The sequence below is a fragment of the Cibotium barometz genome, chromosome 23 (assembly GCF_041138505.1).
Source record: "Cibotium barometz isolate CiBa-2024 chromosome 23, ASM4113850v1, whole genome shotgun sequence".
NCBI lineage: Eukaryota > Viridiplantae > Streptophyta > Polypodiopsida > Cyatheales > Cibotiaceae > Cibotium > Cibotium barometz.
Window position 1 is genome coordinate 26,993,324 of NC_141068.1, and position 20,569 is coordinate 27,013,892.

Sequence of the window (20,569 nt, forward strand, 5' to 3'; positions counted from 1 at the left end):
ACCACCTGTAAGAAGTGTATGGGCATCAAGTGAAGACGTAAATAGGACCTCATCCTCACTGTCACCTGCATGTGACACATTGACTTCTTCAATCTTGACTCCACTTTTGCCCTTTGGCTTTACATCTTTGGCTTCATCTTTGTCTTTGTCTTTACCTTTTCCCTTTTCTTTTTGATCATTTTTCCATTTGTAGCATTGCTTTTTAATGTGTCCCTTCTTGCCACAATAATGGCATTCCAAGTCCTTTTTGGAGCGAGACTTGCTCCTTCCCCGTTCTTGGCTTTTACCCCTTTGCTGGGATCTCCCACGTGCATTCATTGCATTGGACTTTCCAACAGAGTTGTTTTTTCTGTTCATCTCCTCTTGAAGGAGAGCACCCTCAACATCTGCATATGACAGCATAACATTCGAATTGCTAGTGGTTGTCCTGAATGTGTCCCAACTCTCTGGCAAAGTGCATAAGAGAAAAGTGGCTTTGAACTCATCGTCCATTGCCAACTTTTGATTAATGACTTGGCTGACAATACCATTAAACTCATTTAGATGGGCTGCCATAGACGCCCCTTCCTTCATCTGAAGACCTATGAGTTTCTTCAACCAATACACTTTGCTTGAGGCACTTTGCTGGGCATACAAGTCCTGCAATCTCTGCCACCTTTCCCAAGCTGTCTTCTCTTCACGAATGCTGAAAAGTAAAGAGTCTGACACAGACAACATGATAGTAGATCTTGCCAGCTCATCCATATCTCCCCACTCTTCAGCAGTAAGAGAAGCGGGCTTTACACCCCTTTCTTTGATAGGCTTGTGCTGCTTCTTCTCGAGCAACACATTATAGCACTGGGTTTGCCAAATATCATAGTTATGTGAGCCTTCAAGCTTCTTGATGTGAAGCAATGAAGAGCTCTCACCTGTGGTTGCCATAGCAATATGCAACCTGTCAATGTCTGACTCCCTGCAAAATGTGCAAACACTGCACCGAAAGCACACAAAGTGCTCACAGTTATTTCCCAAGCTTTATCTCCCACTGCGGAAGCACAAATGCAACTCTACTTCCACTGTATGTGATGAAATCACCAAAATCTGGTTGCTGCAGATTTAGGACAGCACCTTAAATGTGCTCTGTTCCCCTTCCAAAGTACTGTACAGCAGTACTAAGTGCTCACCAATGATGTACCAAACCTGTACCGGCAAGTACAGCAGCTGAAATTGAACCTTTTCCTCTCTCAAATCAGTGTACAGCCATGCCAAAACTTGTACAAAGCTGTACCAAATCTGTACCAGTAGGTACAGTAGCAATAAATGCTCTCCTAGCTGTCCAAAAGAGTGAAAATCAGACTTTTACAGTCCCGAACACTCCATACAACAGTTCCGAACAGAAATTGGGCAAAAGCCCCTTGACTGCAAGCTGATTTCTGAGGATTCAAGGCATAAAAGTCTTGCCTGCTGTTTTGCCAAGCTCAACAAGCATAAAATCTTGAAAAGCCCCTTGATTTAAGATCAATTTCTGATCATACATGGTACATTAACGCACATGAAGGCATCCAGAGTCTTCACGGTGCTTCCCCCTGGCCACATATACATCTAATACATGAAAGCCCCTTGATTTACAGGCACATTGAGTGCTTGACAGGCATCAACACATTGCCCAAAGCATCAAATGTGATTGCCTGCATGCAAATCAATCCAATCGGCACAAAAGCCCCTTGATTTGCACTGCAATTTGCTGCAATTTTGCCCGAATGTGCGATTTCTCACATCATACAGCATGTATGACTGCTTAATTGCACAATTACATCAAAAGCCCCAAATTTTGACATCCAATTTCCTGCAAATTGATCCTGATTGTGACCAATGTCACCCAATTTTGCCAATTTTGCTCAAAATTGAGCAATTCAGCACCTGTACCTGCTCAATTGATGATTGTACTTCTTGAATTGCAAATCCCAAAAAAAAAATTGAAGCAGAATACCTTGTAATTTCTGATTTTTTGTTGCAGGAAAGGGGGGTTTGCTGAATTTGGTGCTGCTGCAGAAAGCTATTGCTGCCTATTGCTTTTTATTAGTGCCGTCTGGTCCTTCGCCTGCCCAAACAGGGCCACGTCTGCGACCAGCCCAAGCCCGACTACATGCTCTGTAACAAAATACCCTTTGTCATAATCGTCCACCACTGCTTGTACGACATAATCCCGGTTGAGAGGCCCTTGGATGGCATCGACGCTGTCGGAAAGAGAGACGGACGGCTTGGGGTAGAATGCGGCCACGATGTTGCCTAGAGCCTCAGCTCCATACCAGGCTGCCTGCAGGACGATGTTAGGGCTCTCTTCGTTTCCAGACGAGGAGGTGCTGCTGCTGCCGCCACCGGGACTGCTGCTACTCTTGCTCTCTTCTGCATATACTACCACGTGGTTCCGTCGGGCTCTGTATATCGGAGCTCCACGGCGAGAAGAGACAGGCGTGATCGGCAGCACGGCGGGCAATCCTTGTTGATGCGATGCCGCCTCCGCATAGTGGCCGTCTCGCAACACTCCAACGCCGGTTGCCACCTCCGACCGGTAGCCAGCGCTACACGTCGCCAGTGCTCGTTGCTGTGTTTGCCTGGGTTCGTGTGTTCGCCTGGGTTCCCCTTTGCGCTACGGGTGCTTTCCTTCGCTCACACCTGCTTGCTGCCTTCGCCTATCCGCCTAGTAGCCAGTTGAACGCCCAACGCTTGAAAGCCTTCGCCTAGTGGCCAACACTGCACACAGGCGACTTTCACTGTCTTGCAGCGCCCAACACGACAGCAAGCTCGTTTGTTTGCAGCGCATGTGCTCCTTGCTGAGCACCAGAAAGCTCCTCTGCTCGTGCCAAGCTCAAGGCTCTGATACGAGTTGAATGGGAGAGATGGAATTAGGGTTAGAGTTCATGTGGGAGACATACACAGAGAAACAAGGGGGAGACAGAGAGTTGTGGGGATAAGTCAACTCATGGGGTTGAGTGTGTGACTCCCCTATCACACATGTATATTGTACTAGTACACATAGTGCACTTAGTACATTAAAAGTACTAAGTGTACTATGTACTATAACTTATGGGCTTGTACACACTATAAGGGTGGGCATAATGCCTTTACCCCAACAGTGAGGGCCTATGATGTGGGTGTGGCTGCCCGCGGGAGGAGTCCCCGGATATGTCCATTTTTCCCAGTTTTGTAGGTGTGTGTGGGGGGCTGTTTTTTTCTCTGGCCGGCTGGAGGAGGCGGCAGGCCATGGGGGCCCGCCTAGAGGCCAGCCGACCAGGCCAAGCTTGGTCGTGGGCTAGCCGACCAGGTCATGGGGCCCCTATAGGGGCTGTCGGCCTGTTTATACAGGGCCGACTGGCTGCCCTTGTCCATATATATAGGGGCACCTTGCCCCCCCCCCCCATCTTGTATCATGTATAGCGTGTATATATCAGAGTTGCAGAGCACATCTCTTCTTTACCATTTCTGCATATTCTGCACTTAGTTTTCAGTCTCATTTCTGCTGGAAATTCCGACATGGTATCATAGCTCAAGGTTGCTTGAAGCTTTGGAGACGGTGAGAGCTTGCAGGGCTGCTGTGTTTGGTGCTGATTGGAGAGTGATTGGGCCATAGGGGATGTGGAGAAGAGGGTAGAAGGCGGGCGTCACTTTTGGACAGCCACCTTGCAAGCAAGTGCAGCCTCTTCAAAATTTTTTCCCACCCACCCTCCCTTCACAAGACCACGTGAACCTCTGAGATGGTAGATTTGCTCGAGATGGCGGATAAACCTGTGAAGATCCCCACCCTCCCGACGTTCCCGGTGGACCGACAGTTGGACGGGAAGAACTATGGCATTTGGAAGGTGATGGAGTTTGTTTTGGATTCTTATGATTTGGCTGCCTTCATTACGGTTGGAGTTCTAAGGCCAAATCCATAGGAGGAGGAAATTTCACTGTCAGTCAAGAAAGAGTGGGAGGCCTAGGCACAGTTGTGGGATCGTGTCAATGCCCGTGTGCGTTGTTTCATCTTCCTCAACTTCACACCTCTTCAACTTCACACCCCAAGTGATCAATCATCTGAAACACATGACATTGGCTCGAGGGATTTGGCAGCACTTGGCCTCTGTGTACAATTGGGTATCACCCATGAAGAGAGTTTGCTTGGAAGTGCGGATGTGAGTGATGACTCCTGCAAAGTCTTCAGTCTCATTTCTGCTGGAAATTCCGACATGGTATCATAGCTCAAGGTTGCTTGAAGCTTTGGAGACGGTGAGAGCTTGCAGGGCTGCTGTGTTTGGTGCTGATTGGAGAGTGATTGGGCCATAGGGGATGTGGAGAAGAGGGTAGAAGGCGGGCGTCACTTTTGGACAGCCACCTTGCAAGCAAGTGCAGCCTCTTCAAAATTTTTTCCCACGCACCCTCCCTTCACAAGACCACGTGAACCTCTGAGATGGTAGATTTGCTCGAGATGGCGGATAAACCTGTGAAGATCCCCACCCTCCCGACGTTCCCGGTGGACCGACAGTTGGACGGGAAGAACTATGGCATTTGGAAGGTGATGGAGTTTGTTTTGGATTCTTATGATTTGGCTGCCTTCATTACGGTTGGAGTTCTAAGGCCAAATCCATAGGAGGAGGAAATTTCACTGTCAGTCAAGAAAGAGTGGGAGGCCCAGGCACAGTTGTGGGATCGTGTCAACGCCCGTGTGCGTTGTTTCATCTTCCTCAACTTCACACCCCAAGTGATCAATCATCTGAAACACATGACATTGGCTCGAGGGATTTGGCAGCACTTGGCCTCTCTGTACAATTGGGTATCACCCATGAAGAGAGTTTGCTTGGAAGTGCGGATGTGAGTGATGACTCCTGCAAAGTCTTCGACGATGCGGGAACACATCAACAAACTGCAGGCTCTTTAGTAGGAGGTTCTTCAGGCTGGGAAGGAGATATCATCAGAGCACATGGCCATCACCCTGGTGTCTCATCTGTTCTCTCAGTACTCAGCTTTCTATTCCTCTTTGATCACTAGCGGGAGTCTTAGCACCAGTACTTGGGAGGAGCTTGTGCCGATGATCTTGGACCAGGAGGAGCGGTTTCTAAACTCTCCACAGGACGGAGGTTCTGAGGCTTTGACTGGTCAGCGGTCGAAAGGCCGCAACAACAACAAGGGCAAAGGGAAGTCTTCTGAGAAGAAGCTTGACTCGGATCATGATGCCTTGAAGGCGGATCGGAACTGTAACCATTGTGGCCAGAAGGGTCACTACTTGAAGAAATGTCCTCAGCAGGGCACCGGGAAAGGTGTAGATTCCTCATCTGCACCGCAAAGACTCCAACTTTTGTGCACTTGGAGATTATGGACACCGGAGCTTCATCTTCTTCGAGCAGGGAGGCGGTTGGTCTCACCGTTGGGGATACTTGGGAGTGGATTCTGGATAGTGGTGCTTCCAAGCACATAACTCCTTCCCGAGAGTTGTCACAGGTCCTTCGGAAGCAAACAGGTCACATCTTTGTTGGTGACAAGTCCACTATCCCGATTCACAGTGAGGGCAGGTTGGAGATCGTTCCCGATAGCAGAGGGGGGAAGCATTCCTCTCGGGTTCTTTATGTCCCATCTCTTGCCTTTCATCTTTTGTCGGTGCATGAGGTTTGCAAAAGACTGGCATGCGGGTGGAGTTGGATGAGCATTCAATTGCTATCCGGAACACAGCAACAGGCTAGGTTGTTTGGGAAGGCAGAGTGGAGAATGGGATTTACAAACTCTCAGCACTCTTTTCTCTTATAGGTACTCAACTCGGTGATTTGTGGCATTTTTGTTTTGGCTACTTGAATGTGAACACGTTGCGGCAGGCTTTCCGAGACCATATAGTGGATGGCTTGCCAGATGTTGGCAGCATGCAAGCATTCAGGGACATTGCAGTTCCTGCATTCATGGGAAGTAGCATAGGGAGTCTTTTCCGCAGCAGGCTACCAGGCGGGCTTCGAAACCACTGGAGTTGGTTCACACTGACTTGTGTGGGCCTATGCAGACCCCATCTTTGGGAGGAGCCTTGTATTTCATGCTGATTGTGGATGATTGTAGCAGGTTCACATGGGTGTACTTTTTGCCACATAAGGACAAAGCCTTTGCTCGGTTCAAGGACTGGTATGCTTTGGTGGTGAAGACTGTTCGGGTTGACAAAGGAGGGGAGTTCTCTTCCAATGCTTTTGTGCGGTTTTGTGCGGAGAATGGGATCAAGCGGGAGCTGGCCAATATTGGGTCTCCTTTAGGGAATGGAGTGATTGAGTGAAAGAATTGGATTGTGGTGGAGATGGCACGAGGACAATGTTGGAGCATCGCGACCTTCCTCATCCACTCTGGGGAGAGGCCGTGGCTACGGCTGTCCATATCCTGAACCGATCTCCGACGACTGTAGTGCCTAAGGTGACTCCATTTGAGGCTTATTTTGGCAAGAAATGAGATGTGTCCCATTTCCGTGTTTTTGGGAGTGATGCTTATGTTCACATTCCAAAGAAGCAGAGGGGGAAGCTTGACTCCAAGTCCCTGAAGCTTGTTTTTGTGGGATATAACTCTCTTTCCAAAGGCTACAGGTTATATGACCCCGGACTGGAATGAGGTTGTTGTTAGCAGAGATGTTATCTTTGATGAGCATGTTCCAGCTTCCATTGTTGAGGAGCCATCGCTTCTTGGAGAGCCAGGTGAGTATGAGAATTGAGTCCCGCGCTATTGTTCCAGCTAGCCAGCGTCAGTCAGTAGGAGAGGTTGATCCCGAGGTTGGAGATTTGTCACTTCAACAATAGGCGGCTCCGCATTCTGTGTCACATGCACTTTGCACTCAGTGCATGGTGACAAGATGGCTCATCATCAGCAGTGCAACATCTGTACATTATTAGAACCCAGTAGGATGATATTTGTCGTACGCCGTGACCCCATTGTATATCCTCAGTCCAAGATAGGTCAGGCACGAGCTACGTAGGTCATTCTTAGCCATATTTAGTTAGTCAGTCAGTCAGTCTTAGTCCCTTAACCCACTTAAAGAGACATTCATGCATATACAATCAGTAGACACCTTAGGGTTTGCATCAGAAAGCATCCTGCATATTGCATAGCATTCATGCATAGCATCTAGACCATTGCAAGAACCTCATATAGCATCTAGGAATTATCTAGGATTTTTTTGGTATTTTTCCCATCATTTTCAGCATTTATGCATCATCATTAAGCATTTAATGTTTATATAGCAGTCCGCCAGCATCTAGTGCCAACCGTCTAGCAACATCACTAGTATAAATAGAGGCTTTGCATAATCATCTATTCATTCATCTCATAATTTAGTCAAGGAGCATTTAGGCGCGTACCATTCAGCCTTGCATCCACCTCAGATCCATGCGTTTTGGAGAAGCGTAGCATCCTTCAGCAAGAGGAGCATCAATGCGTCTGCATTTAGCCCTCCTACAGCAAACGCATCAGTTCTCAGCATTCAGCCATCAGTTCACAGGATTCAGCCATCAATAATCCTTACATTTTCTGCATCCATGCAGTTTTCAGCATTCATTCATTCATCGTTTTGCTCCAGCCTCTTGGTGAAGGTAAAACGCAGCATTCTCATTCATTTACAGCATTCATATACAGTCTAGAATAGTTCCAAACAGCCCCTCTCTCAGCCCTAGCTTTGCATCCCTCCCTCATACCATTGGGAAGAGTGCATAGGCTCGAGATGGACATCTTTGGTGCTCCTACAACAGTGCACAGTTCAGCCCAACATTGTCAGAATATGCAGCGGAAATGATAACCAAACTTGGGTAGACAAGAGCAAGTAGACTGCAGAAAATAAACAGCGTAAGAAACACAGAGAGATGGGTGTGTAAACTCTTCTCTATACACAAGATCCCGGAAAAACTGAATGAGGAAGTGGTGGGTGCAAAGGGGCTATATATACATCCCAGAGAGGGCGGTCGGCCAGCAGATAAAGTGCCCATGACTGCTGGAAAAAGTCCCACGATTGCATAAATGCAGTCGGCCAGCACATGAATGCCCACGACTGATGAAATCGAGTCGGCCAGCAGCCCAGTAGCCCACGACTGATCAACATGGAGTCGGCCAGCACTGGGGTGCTCCTGGCATCCTCTGGCAGCCCTCCCATCACTAGAAAAAATGGAAAAAAATAGGGAAAAATACGGGGGGAGTGGAAAAATGATAAAACACCTTATACAGGGCGGGCACACCCACAACAGAGGCCCTGGTGTATAAATATAGACAGGAGATGACTTCTAACACCCCCTCTCAGCTCCTGGCTGTGAAACCAACCCAAGGGAGCTGGAGTGCCGCCTGAGCGTAGCCTGAGGTAGAGACTTCGTGAAGAGGTCTGCTGCATTGTCCTCCGTTGAACAATAAAGTAGCAAGATGTCACCAGCCAAGATCTTCTCACGTACAAAGTGATACTGTATCTCTATATGCTTGGTCCGGGCATGGAAAACCGGGTTCCATACAACTCTGGTTATCGCACTGGATGACTGTGGGCTTCCTCTGTGGAAACCCAATCTCGCCTAGCAGCCTCCGCAGCCATACAACCTCACAAGCAGCAGCACAAGCAGCCCGATACTCTGCCTCTGTAGAAGAAAGGGCAATAGTTGGTTGCCTCTTGCTGCTCCAAGAAACTGCTCTTGAGCCGAGGGTAAAACTGTATCCTGAAGTAGATCTCCTCGTGTCTGGATCTCCTCCCCAATCTGAGTCACTCCAACCTTGGAGCTTGACTCCATTCCCTCCTGTGTAAAAGAGTCCCAGATCCTTCGTACTCTGCAGATACCGCAAGCTCCGCAATCTTGCGTCCCAATGAGACTTCAATGGCGTCTGCATAAAAGAGCTCAACAGCCCCACGGCGAAGCTCAAGTCCAATCTGGTGTTCAGCAACCAGATCAATGAACCAACCAACTTTCGGTACTGCGAGGCATCAACTGGCTCACAAGGATCTGTGTCACTAGCCTGGACATTTCGCAGTCTGAAAGGGGTCTGGTGGACTCCAGGATGTCTAAATATTTGGAAAGTACAAGCTTTGGGAATGGGCGATTATCCTAGAATACAAAGGACCACACTCCTAAAATTTAGGAGAGTTGCTATTTTTGGCCCGACTCCGATGGAAATTCTATTCGCGTCATTACATCTGGAATTGAGCAGATACCAAGAGTTGGTAAAGTGCCCATGACAGAATGTCTACCAGTTGGGATATTTTTAGAGATAAAGTTTATGGAAGGACCCATCTCTTAGATTAGGACGTGTGGCAAGGAGGTGGACCAAAGTGAGACAAGTGGCCTGACATTTGTTAGAAAGTGGATCAAAGTGAGACAAGTGGCCTCACACTTGTCACTTCAGCTATTGTGTGGCTCTCCACTTGTCATTGTAGCCTTCTCTTGTCATTTTAGCTCATGGGAGGCCCAAATCTATAAATTGGAGCCCTCTCTCTTCATTAATGGAGGCTCTCTTGCTCCACACTAGCCTCTACCACTGTTCAGGTTGCCCTAATGATGGCTACTCTCTTTGCTGTATTGGCTGAATGGAGAGTTGTACTTGTTGTACCCTTTCTATTGCATGAAGACCCGTGGTTTTTGGGGAAGAATCAGTACCCACACGGAGGTATATGGATTATATTATTGGCTCAGCATTTCTACAGCCTATGTTCCGGCTTGGTTGCCTCGTGTTGGGCTGTGTTATGGCATTTGTATATGGATAATCCGGCATCTCCCGTGGGGAGAGTAAGGCCCTCAAAGCTTGTACATGATATTATTCTCCTTGGGTAATTAAATACTCCAAGGGGGGGGTCGGCCCATTCCGGCCTCTATGCGGTGTCACACGTGCAAGCTCCATTTTCAGCATTTGTGGATGTTTTGTCCAGCTTTATGTTTTATGCAAAGTGATGATGGATATGTGTTAAGGCTGTGGCCATGTTTAAATGTTTTAATATGCATTGATGGTATCAACAAGTGTGTCAAAGGCCCTAGTCCCCCGGGCACCTGCCGCGAGTTTCAATCTGTAACGGTTAACTTTGTGTTCGGGTCCATCGGCGAAGTAATAGGCTTGCAGTTCTCCATCCCAAAGGCCTCAAGCAACTCATGAACATACCGCTGCTGAGAGACGAAAAACCCCCTCTGGGTCTGCGAGATCTCCAATTCCAAGAAGAAGTGGAGTAAGCCTAAGTCGGTCATCTCAAACTCCTTTGACAAGGCAGCCTTCGTCACTCCAATGTGCTCCACATGACCGCCGGTAAGAATGAGATCATCCACATAAAGGATGATGAGTGTGACCATGCTGCATTCCCGAAAGAGATACAGGTTCGGATCTGCAACCGATCTCTGAAATCCAGTCCGAATAATGAAGGAATCAATCTTCTGATTCCAAGCCCTGGGAGCCTGCTTAAGACCATACAAGGCCTTTCGTAACCTGTAAACCATCCCTTCCGATCCTGGAACAATAAAGCCGGGAGGCTGCTCAACGTACACCTCCTCCTGCAGGTCACCATTAAGGAACGCAGATTTTACATCCATCTGATACACGGCCCACCTTTGAGAAGAAGCAAGGGCAAGAACGGTCCGAATCGTGGTCATCTGCGTTGTCGGTGCAAAGGTATCCTCGTAGTCGATGCCTGGCCGCTGAGCATAACCTTTAGCCACAAGCCTGGCTTTGTGTTTGTCCACCGACCCATCAGACGCGTATTTGGTCTTAAAGACCCATTTGACACCAATGACTGACCGCTTCGACGGCCTCGGTACCAACTCCCAAGTGTTGTTCTTCTCGATGGCATCAAGTTCCACCTGCATGGCTTTCCTCCAAGTATCCTGGGAAAGGGTTTCCTTTACGGAAGTGGGCTCTTTGTCCCGCATGATACGAGACATCAAGGCATAGTTCACGTGAAGAAGCTCCGCCGTGTTGCTTTTATCTCGGACTCGATGTGATCTTTGAGGGCCGTCCTCTGTGGTGGTCCACTCGGAGGGTAGCTCCGTGACACCTGACTCCCGAAGGGTGTCTAACAACCACCTAGGTACTCGAACAGATCGTGGAGCCCCTGTGTGGTCGCGGGGGCTCAACTCCAGCTGCGGGCTCAACCTCCTGTGATGACTGAGGTGGATCAACTGGAATGAAAGACTGGGAATCATCATCAGACTCCTCTGGATCTCCAAGAAGTGGCGGCTCCTCGACAGTGGATGCTGGAACATGCTCGTCAAAGACCACATCCCGGCTGACAACAATCTCGTTCCTCTCTGGATCATACAACCTGTATCCCTTGGAAAGAGAGTTATACCCCACAAATACCAGCTTGCGGGACTTGGAGTCAAGCTTCCCCCTCTGCTTCTTCGGAATATGTACATACGCGTCACTCCTAAAGACACGGCAGTGCGAGACATCGGGTTTCCTGCCAAAATATGCCTCAAATGGAGTCATATGGGGTACAGAAGTCGTCGGAGAGCGGTTAATGGTATGGACAGCCGTTGCCACAGCCTCACCCCAAAGTGGACGAGGAAGATCACGATGCTCCAGCATGGTCCTCGCCATCTCCACCACAGTCCTGTTCTTACGTTCAACAACTCCATTCTCCGAAGGCGATCCGGTATTGGCCAATTCCCTTTTGATGCCATGATCTGCACAAAACCTGAAAAATACAGTCGAGGAGAATTCACCTCCTTTATCAGCCCTGAGAGTCTTAACTTGATATCCAGACTCTTTCTCCACCATCACGTGCCAATCCTTGAACCGAGCAAAAGCTTGGTCCTTCTGGGAAAGAAAGTAGACCCACGTGAATCTGGTACAATCATCAACAAGCAGCATGAAGTAGAGAGATCCTCCCAAGGATGGTATCTGCTGTGGTCCACACAAGTCAGTGTGAATCAACTCCAATGGTTTCGAAGCCCGCCTGGAAGCCTGCTTTGGAAAGGATTCCCTGTGCTGCGTACCACGAATGCAAGAACTGCAGCGTCCTTGCCTATTACCAACATCTGGCAAGCCAACCACCATCTGGTCTCGGAAGGCGCGCCGCAAAGCATCCACATTTAAGTGGCCAAAATGAAAGTGCCACAAATCTCCGACCTGAGAGCCTGTCAATGAGGAGAGTGCAGAGAGCTTGTAAATGCCATTCTCCACACCGCCTTCCCAAACAACTTTGCTTGTCTCACGGTCCCTTAGAGCAACTGAATGCTCCTCAAATTCCACCCGAAAGCCAGTCTTGCATACCTCATGCACTGACAGAAGATGAAAACCCAGAGCAGGGACATAAAGAACACGGGAAGCATGCTTGCCCCCCTTGCCGTCGGGAATAATCTCCATCCGGCCCTCACTATGTATCGGAATAGTGGAGTTATCGCCAATAAAGATACGACCTGACTGCCGTTTCAGATCCAGAAAGAAGTCACGGGATGGAGTCATGTGCCTGGAAGCACCACTGTCGAGAATCCATTCCCGGGTATCCTTCGCGGTGAAGCCAACTGCCTCCTCGCTCGAAGATGATGAAGCATTGGAGTCCATCATCTCTAAGTGCACAAATGCCGGAGTCTTTGCAGCTGAGGCTGAGGAATCAACACTCTTTCCTGTCCGCTTACCAGTAGTGGCCTTTCTCGCCACAATCATTACAAGATCTTTCGGCCTTCAGCTTCTCTCGTTCTGGATCAGGCTTCTTCTCAGAAGACTTCTCCGATGAAGCCTTCCCTTTGCCCTTGTTGGTATTCCGGCCTTTCGACCGTTGGCCAGTTAAGGCCTCCGAACCTCCGTCGTGAGGAGGGTTCGTGAAACGTTCCTCCTGGTCCAAGACCATTGGCACAAGCTCCTCCCAAGTAATGGTGCTGAGCCTGCCACTCGTGATCAACGAGGAATAGAAAGCAGAATACTGACCAGGCAAGTGGAAAAGCAAAGTGATGGCCATATCTTCAGATGATATCTCTTTCCCAGCTTGTAGGACTTCCTGCTGAAGGGCCTGCAGCTTGTTGATGTGTTCCCGCATCGTCGAAGACTTTGCAGGGTTCATAACCCACATCTGCACTTCCAAGGAGATCCGTTTCATGGGGGATACCCTGTTATACAAAGAAGCCAAGTGCTCCCATATGCCTCTCGCCAGCGTCATGTGCTTCACATGATTGATCACTTGTGGTGTGCAATTGAGGAAAATAAACGACCGGATCCTGGCGTTGACACGGTCCCACATATGTGCCTGTGCCTCTCGGTCCTTCCTCGTCGAGAGTAACTCCCCTTCCTCAGCTTCCGGCCGTGGCACCCCAATGATAATAAAATCAGCAAGGTCATATGACTCCAGAACCGACTCCATCATGACCTTCCAGATGCCGTAATTGGACCCGTCCAACTGACGATCCACTGGGAACGTGGGGAGAGTCGGAATCTTCACGTGCTTCTCAGCCATCTCTAGTAAATCTGCCATCGCGGAGAGTAACCTGAAAGGGTGGGTGGGTGGGGAAAAAAAAATTAAAAAAATCTGTAAACCTGCAAGTGGCTGTCCAGCACCTTGGCCCGCCATCCTCTTGCACCTTCTCTTCCCATTCAGCCCAAAACAGTCCACCAATCAGCAGCCTAACGCTCCCCCTCTTGCTCAGAAAAACGCCCAAGATCTGTCTAGAGCCTAGGGCTCTGATACCATGTCAGAATATGCAGCGGAAATGATAACCAAACTTGGGTAGACAAGAGCAAGTAGACTGCAGAAAATAAACAGCGCAAGAAACACAGAGAGATAGGTGTGTAAACCATAGTCACAAGGGAACGGGAACGTTTTGGGGAACGGATGACTGTTTGGAACGGGAACGAAAAGCTTGAATAAAAGGGAACGGAATCGGGAACGCCACATCATTGCATAAATGTGTTTATAAATTTACTTTATATATCTGTAAATGCTTTGGAAAGAGGCATAGTAAAGAAAGAACCTCAAACCATCTCAGTAGTGGCCATGATAATGCATAGATGTGTTCTACATGATACATAGTTCACTTATATTTCTTACATGGTCTGCGGTGCCATTTTGGAACGGGAACCTGAACGGCTATCTCTATGGAACGCGTTCCCCCGTTCCAAGAGCTTGGAACGACGTTCCCTTGTGACTATGGTGTAAACTCTTCTCTATACACAAGATCCCGGAAAACTGAATGAGGAAGTGGTGGGGGCAAAGGGGCTATATATACATCCCAGAGAGGGCAGTCGGCCAGCAGATAAAGTGCCCACGACTGCTGGAAAAAGTCCCACGACTGCATAAATGCAGTCGGCCAGCACATGAATGCCCACGACTGATGAAATCGAGTCGGCCAGCAGCCCAGTAGCCCACGATTGATCAACATGGAGTCGGCCAGCACTGGGGTGCTCCTGGCATCCTCTGGCAGCCCTCCCACCACTAGAAAAAATAGGAAAAAATAGGGAAAAATACGGGGAGTGTGGAAAAATGATAAAACACCTTATACAGGGTGGGCACACCCACAACAGAGGCCCTGGTGTATAAATATAGACAGGAGATGACTTCTAACAACACTTGGTCTTCAGAGGTCTTGCGTTTGGCTTATCGTCAGTTACACTGTCAGTCTCTTTAAAGATAATAAAGCAAATACTATCTCGGTAACGGGATAGGGGGCCCTTCAGTGGGTAATTCGGGACCCCATACGGTGTACAGTTCTCATCTCTCTCTCTCATATCTCTCTAAACTTTGAAGTAATAAAGTGGATTGCTAAACTCGCGAAACTCAGGATACAGAAGACTGTGTGAGCATTTGTGTGATAGGATGCTCCAATATGAAGACTTCCGCGGCATGTTACATTGGTATCAAATTCAGCTTGTCCACACACACCGTATCCTAGCGTGAGGGATGGTCAGATTACGTTCCGGCACGACCATCGACTTCAGCATCATGTCTACAGAGGAGAGTACTCATCAGCCGAAAGACGTCTCCCCCGAAGGAGACCTTGCTCTTCCGTCTACCGCAAACACCATAGCTCTTCTTAGAGCTCAGAACCAGTTGCTCATGGAGCGTCTCCAACTCTTGGAGGCAGCAGCAGCACGTCCTCCTGCGCCTCCAGTAGCACCCGACTACATCTCCCTCTTCTTTCAGATGGAACAACAAAGGAGAGAGGATGAGGCCCGAAGGAGAGAAGTAAAAGAAGAAGCAGAAGCTAGAAAGCAACCAGAAAAAGCAGAAAGACGGGACTATGAGGAAGCCCAATGCAGGATCGACGAAGACCGGTGTCAGGCTGAACTCGCCGCTCGGGAGCACCAACATGAGCTTGATCGAGAACGTATGTTACTCGAGCTCCAACAGGAAAAGGAGGCCATACACCTGAGGTATCAGCATCTCTCCTCAGTTTCCTAAGCCGTAGGTCCCACCAGCCAGTAGTCCGTAGCATCAACTACCGTCATTCGAAGTCAACCTAATTTCAGTAAGTATGATGGTAAGTGTGATCATTTAGCAGTAAATCAGTTCATTCATCAATTTACTGCTCATTTTCTATTAGCTAGGATCACAGATCCTCAGGATAGAGTCCATGTAGCGGCTCCCCATCTAACTGGTGAGGCATTCACTTGGAGGTAGCATTGGTCTAATCTTTATACAGACCAGACCACAGGTGTCACAGCTTTTAACTGGGATACCTTTGTCCATGACCTGAAGACCAGATTCCTCCCGCCCCAGTACATGACCGGTCTAGCTGATGAGTTCTATGGACTCAGACAGAACGGATCCCTAGTGCTTATGTTTTCCGACAAGGTTATCACTTTAGCATAGTAGTTAGGGTTATTTGTGTAGGCCAAGATGGAGCAATCCATTCGTGGATTGGATCCTAACATTTGGTCCACAGCTCGTAACTTTGAACCCAGTACATATGACCGGGCTCTGATTCTCGCTCAGAATGAAGAAATGAAGATGAACGGAGGAAATCCCAAGCAGTCATCTCAGTCCAGTATCAAACCCCAGCAACAGCAATCCATTGCACAGCTAGGGAAAGGTAACGCATCTTCTAAAGATGCTAAGAAGGACGGCAGTAATAGCTCCAGTTCAGGGGGTAAGAAAGATAAAGAATCTAAGTCCAAGAAAACCTCCGATGAAAAGGCTAAATCAGGCATTATTGGAGGTTATCTTCCTCCAGAGGAGCAAAAGAAGTATCAGTCAGAAAATAGATGTTTTTTCTGTCACATCATAGGGCATGGTAAGAAGGATTGCCACAAATGGCAAGCGGAACAAGCCGCCAAAGCTGCTCTTGCCACAGTTGCCACAGCCTCCCCAGCTCCTCCAACCCCGCCTACTACCACAAATGCGGTTCAACTTTTACCTTCTATGCATCCTATGCCATCAGTGGTATTTGATGCTAAGCAGGAGGGTGAGCGATGCTGCACAGAAGAGCCTCATCCGAGCTTATGGCTCTGCCAAGGGCCGACAGTTTGTAGTCCTTTTCAATATGGGTAGTTCTGAAGACGCCATCTCTCCCCAGTTGGCTAATAAATCAAACTGCACATTAGTCCCATATCATCTGGATGTGGACGGGTTTACACTTGGTCTTCACACCCACATTTCCCAGAAGGCACAGCAATTTGCCTTTGAAGTTCAAAAGGCCTCATTTCAACGAGATTTCATCGTCTCGTCTCTGTTGGGATGTGACATGATCTTAGGAATTCAGTGGTTCCGTCAGTATGAGCCTTTTCCCGATTGGGGGTAGGACACTTTTACTATTTGTAAAGGTTTTCTTGAGCATGTCATTATTTGTGGGGATAGAAGCATTCTTGGCATCCCATTGATTTTGCATCTCCAGGCCAGACGAGCTATCCCGCAAGGGAGTAGAAGGAGCACTACTTTATGTTCGTGCTCAAACAACCTCTACCTCATTGGTAGCATCCATCTCATCCTCAGTCGCTCAGTTAGTAGACCTCCTGTCCAGACATCAGGACATTATGCTCAGGGACAATCTCCTGCCTAGTCTCCCACCCTCAAGCCCTGAGGACCATCACATTGATTTGGTCGCTGGATGAGATCCTCCTAGCAGGTTTCCCTATCGTCTTTCCAAGACTTTAGAGGGTGAGTTAGAAAAGTAGTTATTTGAGCTTCTCCGAGCCGGATATATTCGGCCTTGTTCCTCACCATTTGCTGCACCTATCCTATTTGTCCAAAAGAAGGACAAGTTTGCACGCCTTTGTGTAGACTACAGGGCATTAAACAAACTCACTATCAAGGATAGAGTACATTTTGGAGCGTTTAGACGGTGCTAAGTTTTTCACTAAGATCGACCTCAAGAGTGGTTACCATTAGGTCCGCATTTTCAAAGTTGACATTCCAAAAACAGCTTTTCGGACAGAGCGTGGTCACTACGAGTTCATAGTCATGCCTTTTGGGCTTACAAATGCACCCGCAACCTTCAATAAGATGATGTCTAGGATTTTCGCAGTCCATATCGGAAAGTGTGTTTTTATATTCCTTGATGACATACTAGTCTTCTCAGCCATGGCGGAGCAGCATGAGAAAGATGTGGAGAAAGCTTGCAACTTTTGCGAGATAATCAGCTCTACATAAACGCCAAAAAGTATGTCTTTGGTGTTAAAGAAGCTCAGTATTTGAGCTATATCATCGGTTCCGATGGGATTAGACTGGATCCATCAAAGGTTCAGGAAATCTTAGAGGTTGGTGCTAACCTCCTAACCCACTGTGCTGTGGTGTTAAACACCATCACCTTGGTTTTACCAAGGTTAACAGACAATCCACTGTCCTGTGCAAACGTGTGCAATGCATCCAAATGATGCTGCATCCCCTTTGGAGAATCTGAGATCAACACAATATCATCAGCATACAATAACAGTGGAATCCATGTCCCTGCTAGCTGTGCTCCTATGTCACCCTCCCGCTCTACATAGTCCGAAACCTCATCCACATACATCCCAAATAAGGTGGGAGAAAGGGGGCAGCCCTGTTTCACCCCAATAGTGGAGTGAACCATCTCAGATATACCTTGAGTAGTACGTACCTGCCCCACAATTGTCCTGTATAAAGCCATGATTTCCCAAATCAGCTCTGTGGGCACTCCCATCTCGTGTAGTCTGCGCATCAGTCTGGCTCTCGGTACTGTGTCAAAAGCTTTGAAAAAATCCATAATGCAACAATAAATCCTCTTGCAATATGATCTGCCCTCCTGAATAATAGCTCTGAGTGTCAAGATATGGTCAAGAGTGGAGAAACCTCTCCTGAACCCTGCCTGCCCTGATGCACGTATGCCCTCTCTCTCTGCCCATCTACTCAACTCCTGCTTAAGAATAGATGCATATAATCTAGCCAATGTGTGACCAATCATGATGGTACGATAATTCCCAGGAAGCATGGGATCCCCTGGCTTGAAGATAGGCACAATCGTGGACATATTACAAGTCTCAAGAAAACCCTCACACATGGCTCGGTTAAACATCATAACAATAAGCTCTGCAAGCATATCTCTGGCATGAATAAAGTGCTCTGCTACCAAACCATCATGATCATATGCTCTCCCAGTCCTCATCCTGTCAATAGCTTTCCTTACCATCTCAGCAGTAAAGAAAGCACACGTCTCTGGGCGTGGCTCTGATGGGTCTGGCAGGGGTGGCTGTCCCGGTGCTGTGTACAGGGATGCTGCATACTCACCCAGTCAACCATACATGTCTTCAAGGTGTCTTCGTTCGATGCAACCGGTGCCAATCTCCCGGAGCATGTCATCCTTCCATTTCTCCATCTTGTTTTTCATTTCCATGTGCATCAAGGCTTGGGCTAATTCCATCTCAACCTGTACTTGGGCTTGCATTTCTCCCTTCAATTGAGCATATATCTCTTCAGCGTTTCATATATCACTTTCTTTTGGGCATGCATCTGCTCAGTCCATTCCTTTTCAAGCTCCTGTCGCATGGTGCTCATCTTTGTCCCTATGTGTAGCTGTATCTCCTCATAAAGGGCCTCATCTCATTGGGCCATCTGTGCAAGCCTTCGTGAGCCAGGAGAGAGAGAGAGAGAGAGAGAGAGAGAGAGAGAGAGAGAGAGAGGTATTAACGATTGTGGAAGGCCAAAACGACATATGAGACCAAATACAAAAATGAAGACCATGGAGATCTTACGTCAAATCTTTGGTCTAGAAAAAGGATCATCACATCATCAAAATGAAGACCATGGAGATCTTATGTCAAATCTTTGGTCTAGAAAAAGGATCATCACATCATCAAATCAGACCAAAAATTATAGTTTTGTCTAAGGCGGAATATAGCCTATGAGACCCAATCAAAAGTGGGGAGAGAGAGAGAGGGAGAGGGAGAGAGAGAGAGAGAGAGAGAGAGAGAGAGAGAGATACTGAAGGTTTTTTTTCTTTTGGACAGGGGTTTAGTGTATTGTATTTAGTGAGCGCCATACCAGTTCTGATTGGAATAGGTGTTGTAGCAATTCTCTTTCTCAACTCGCTCCGATGAACGTGTACACTGCTGCACCACTTCCGCTGCAGCTCCTTGTTTTGTGTGTCATCAATATCTTGTTTTGTGTGTGTCATCAATATCTAATGTAGATAAATCAAAAGGGATGTAGATGGAGTTGCCTGGAAGAGGGCTTTTCAAAGTGCATGTTTCAATAATATATCTTGTGTTGGAACTGCGTTTTAGCTTTGACATTTCTTATCAAGCAGCTTTTCCCCTTTGCAGCAAGGGGCACCTCAGCTGCAGAGAGCAGGTCTTGTCCAGTTTTTGGGAAGGCGCTGGTCCTGTCAACATTGAAAGCTTTGATCCCTTTTCTGTGAATTTAAATGCTAGCTGAGGGGTACTAAATCACAAGAGAAAATCTGCATCTTGAGTTCTGTGTGGACCTCCTCCATCCATTGTCATCGCCATATCCAATCCTCCCTTCTGACAATGTGGACCCCCCAACAACCACACCTGCTTGGAATGTTAACCAATCATTGTCTTGAGTCTGCTCTTGCAAGCACGTTGTAGTGCAACAAGAACACAATGCTTGTGTGATGTCGCCTGCGCGTGATGTGCTTAGCGATGGTCGTTGAGATTGCTCTCTGTGCATTCACAGAAAGAAGTTATTCCTAATCTTGTGTAACATGAGGCTGGCAGTCATAGAGCGTTTCACCACCGATACATTACTAAAAATTCTATTACCTAAGGTTTTTTTCAATGTTTGTTAAAGGTGCAAGATTGATATTCCTCCAACTAATTAATGAATGTTATTTTTCACGCATTGTATGTGTCCCTATTAACAAAAACTTTAAATCTTAAATTCTTCATAGCCCAAACCTAATCTAAGCTTGCTTCCAAATGTAGACTTCTAGTATTAGCAATGCAACTTAATGATGATGCTTGTGCAAGGATTAATGATTTTATTAAGTCTCTTCATTAGGAAGTGAATGGGGTCTTCTTGGGCCTTTTAATTTGCCCAAGCCTAATCAAGGTGATTAAGGAATAGCCAAATGGAGGGTTGCCATGTGGACTGAAATGTTGGGTTTGTAAGAGAGCTGTAAGAGTGGTCAAAGGGTGCACTTTTTTTCCCAAAAAGGGGGGAGGCAATTGTACAATTTTCGGACCTCCATAACTTCTACATACAAGCTCCGATTTGAGCGGAGATTATAGATCCGTGATCTAC

The 20,569-nt window shown here is 47.6% G+C and overlaps 1 protein-coding gene across 2 annotated transcripts in view; it reads left to right on the forward strand.

The window, feature by feature from the left end:
• Window positions 1-19,751, forward strand: part of LOC147625805 (ycf3-interacting protein 1, chloroplastic-like) — a 50,737-nt gene extending 30,986 nt beyond the window's left edge. For both annotated transcript variants that reach the window (XM_086817376.1, XM_086817374.1), the window contains one exon: window positions 19,312-19,751. Coding sequence is in view for 1 of the 2 variants with exons in the window: in XM_086817374.1 (XP_086673500.1) it covers window positions 19,312-19,401 (90 nt within the window). In the remaining variant the exon portion in view is untranslated. The remainder of the gene's footprint in view (window positions 1-19,311) is intronic.
• The last annotated feature ends 818 nt before the right edge of the window (window positions 19,752-20,569 follow it).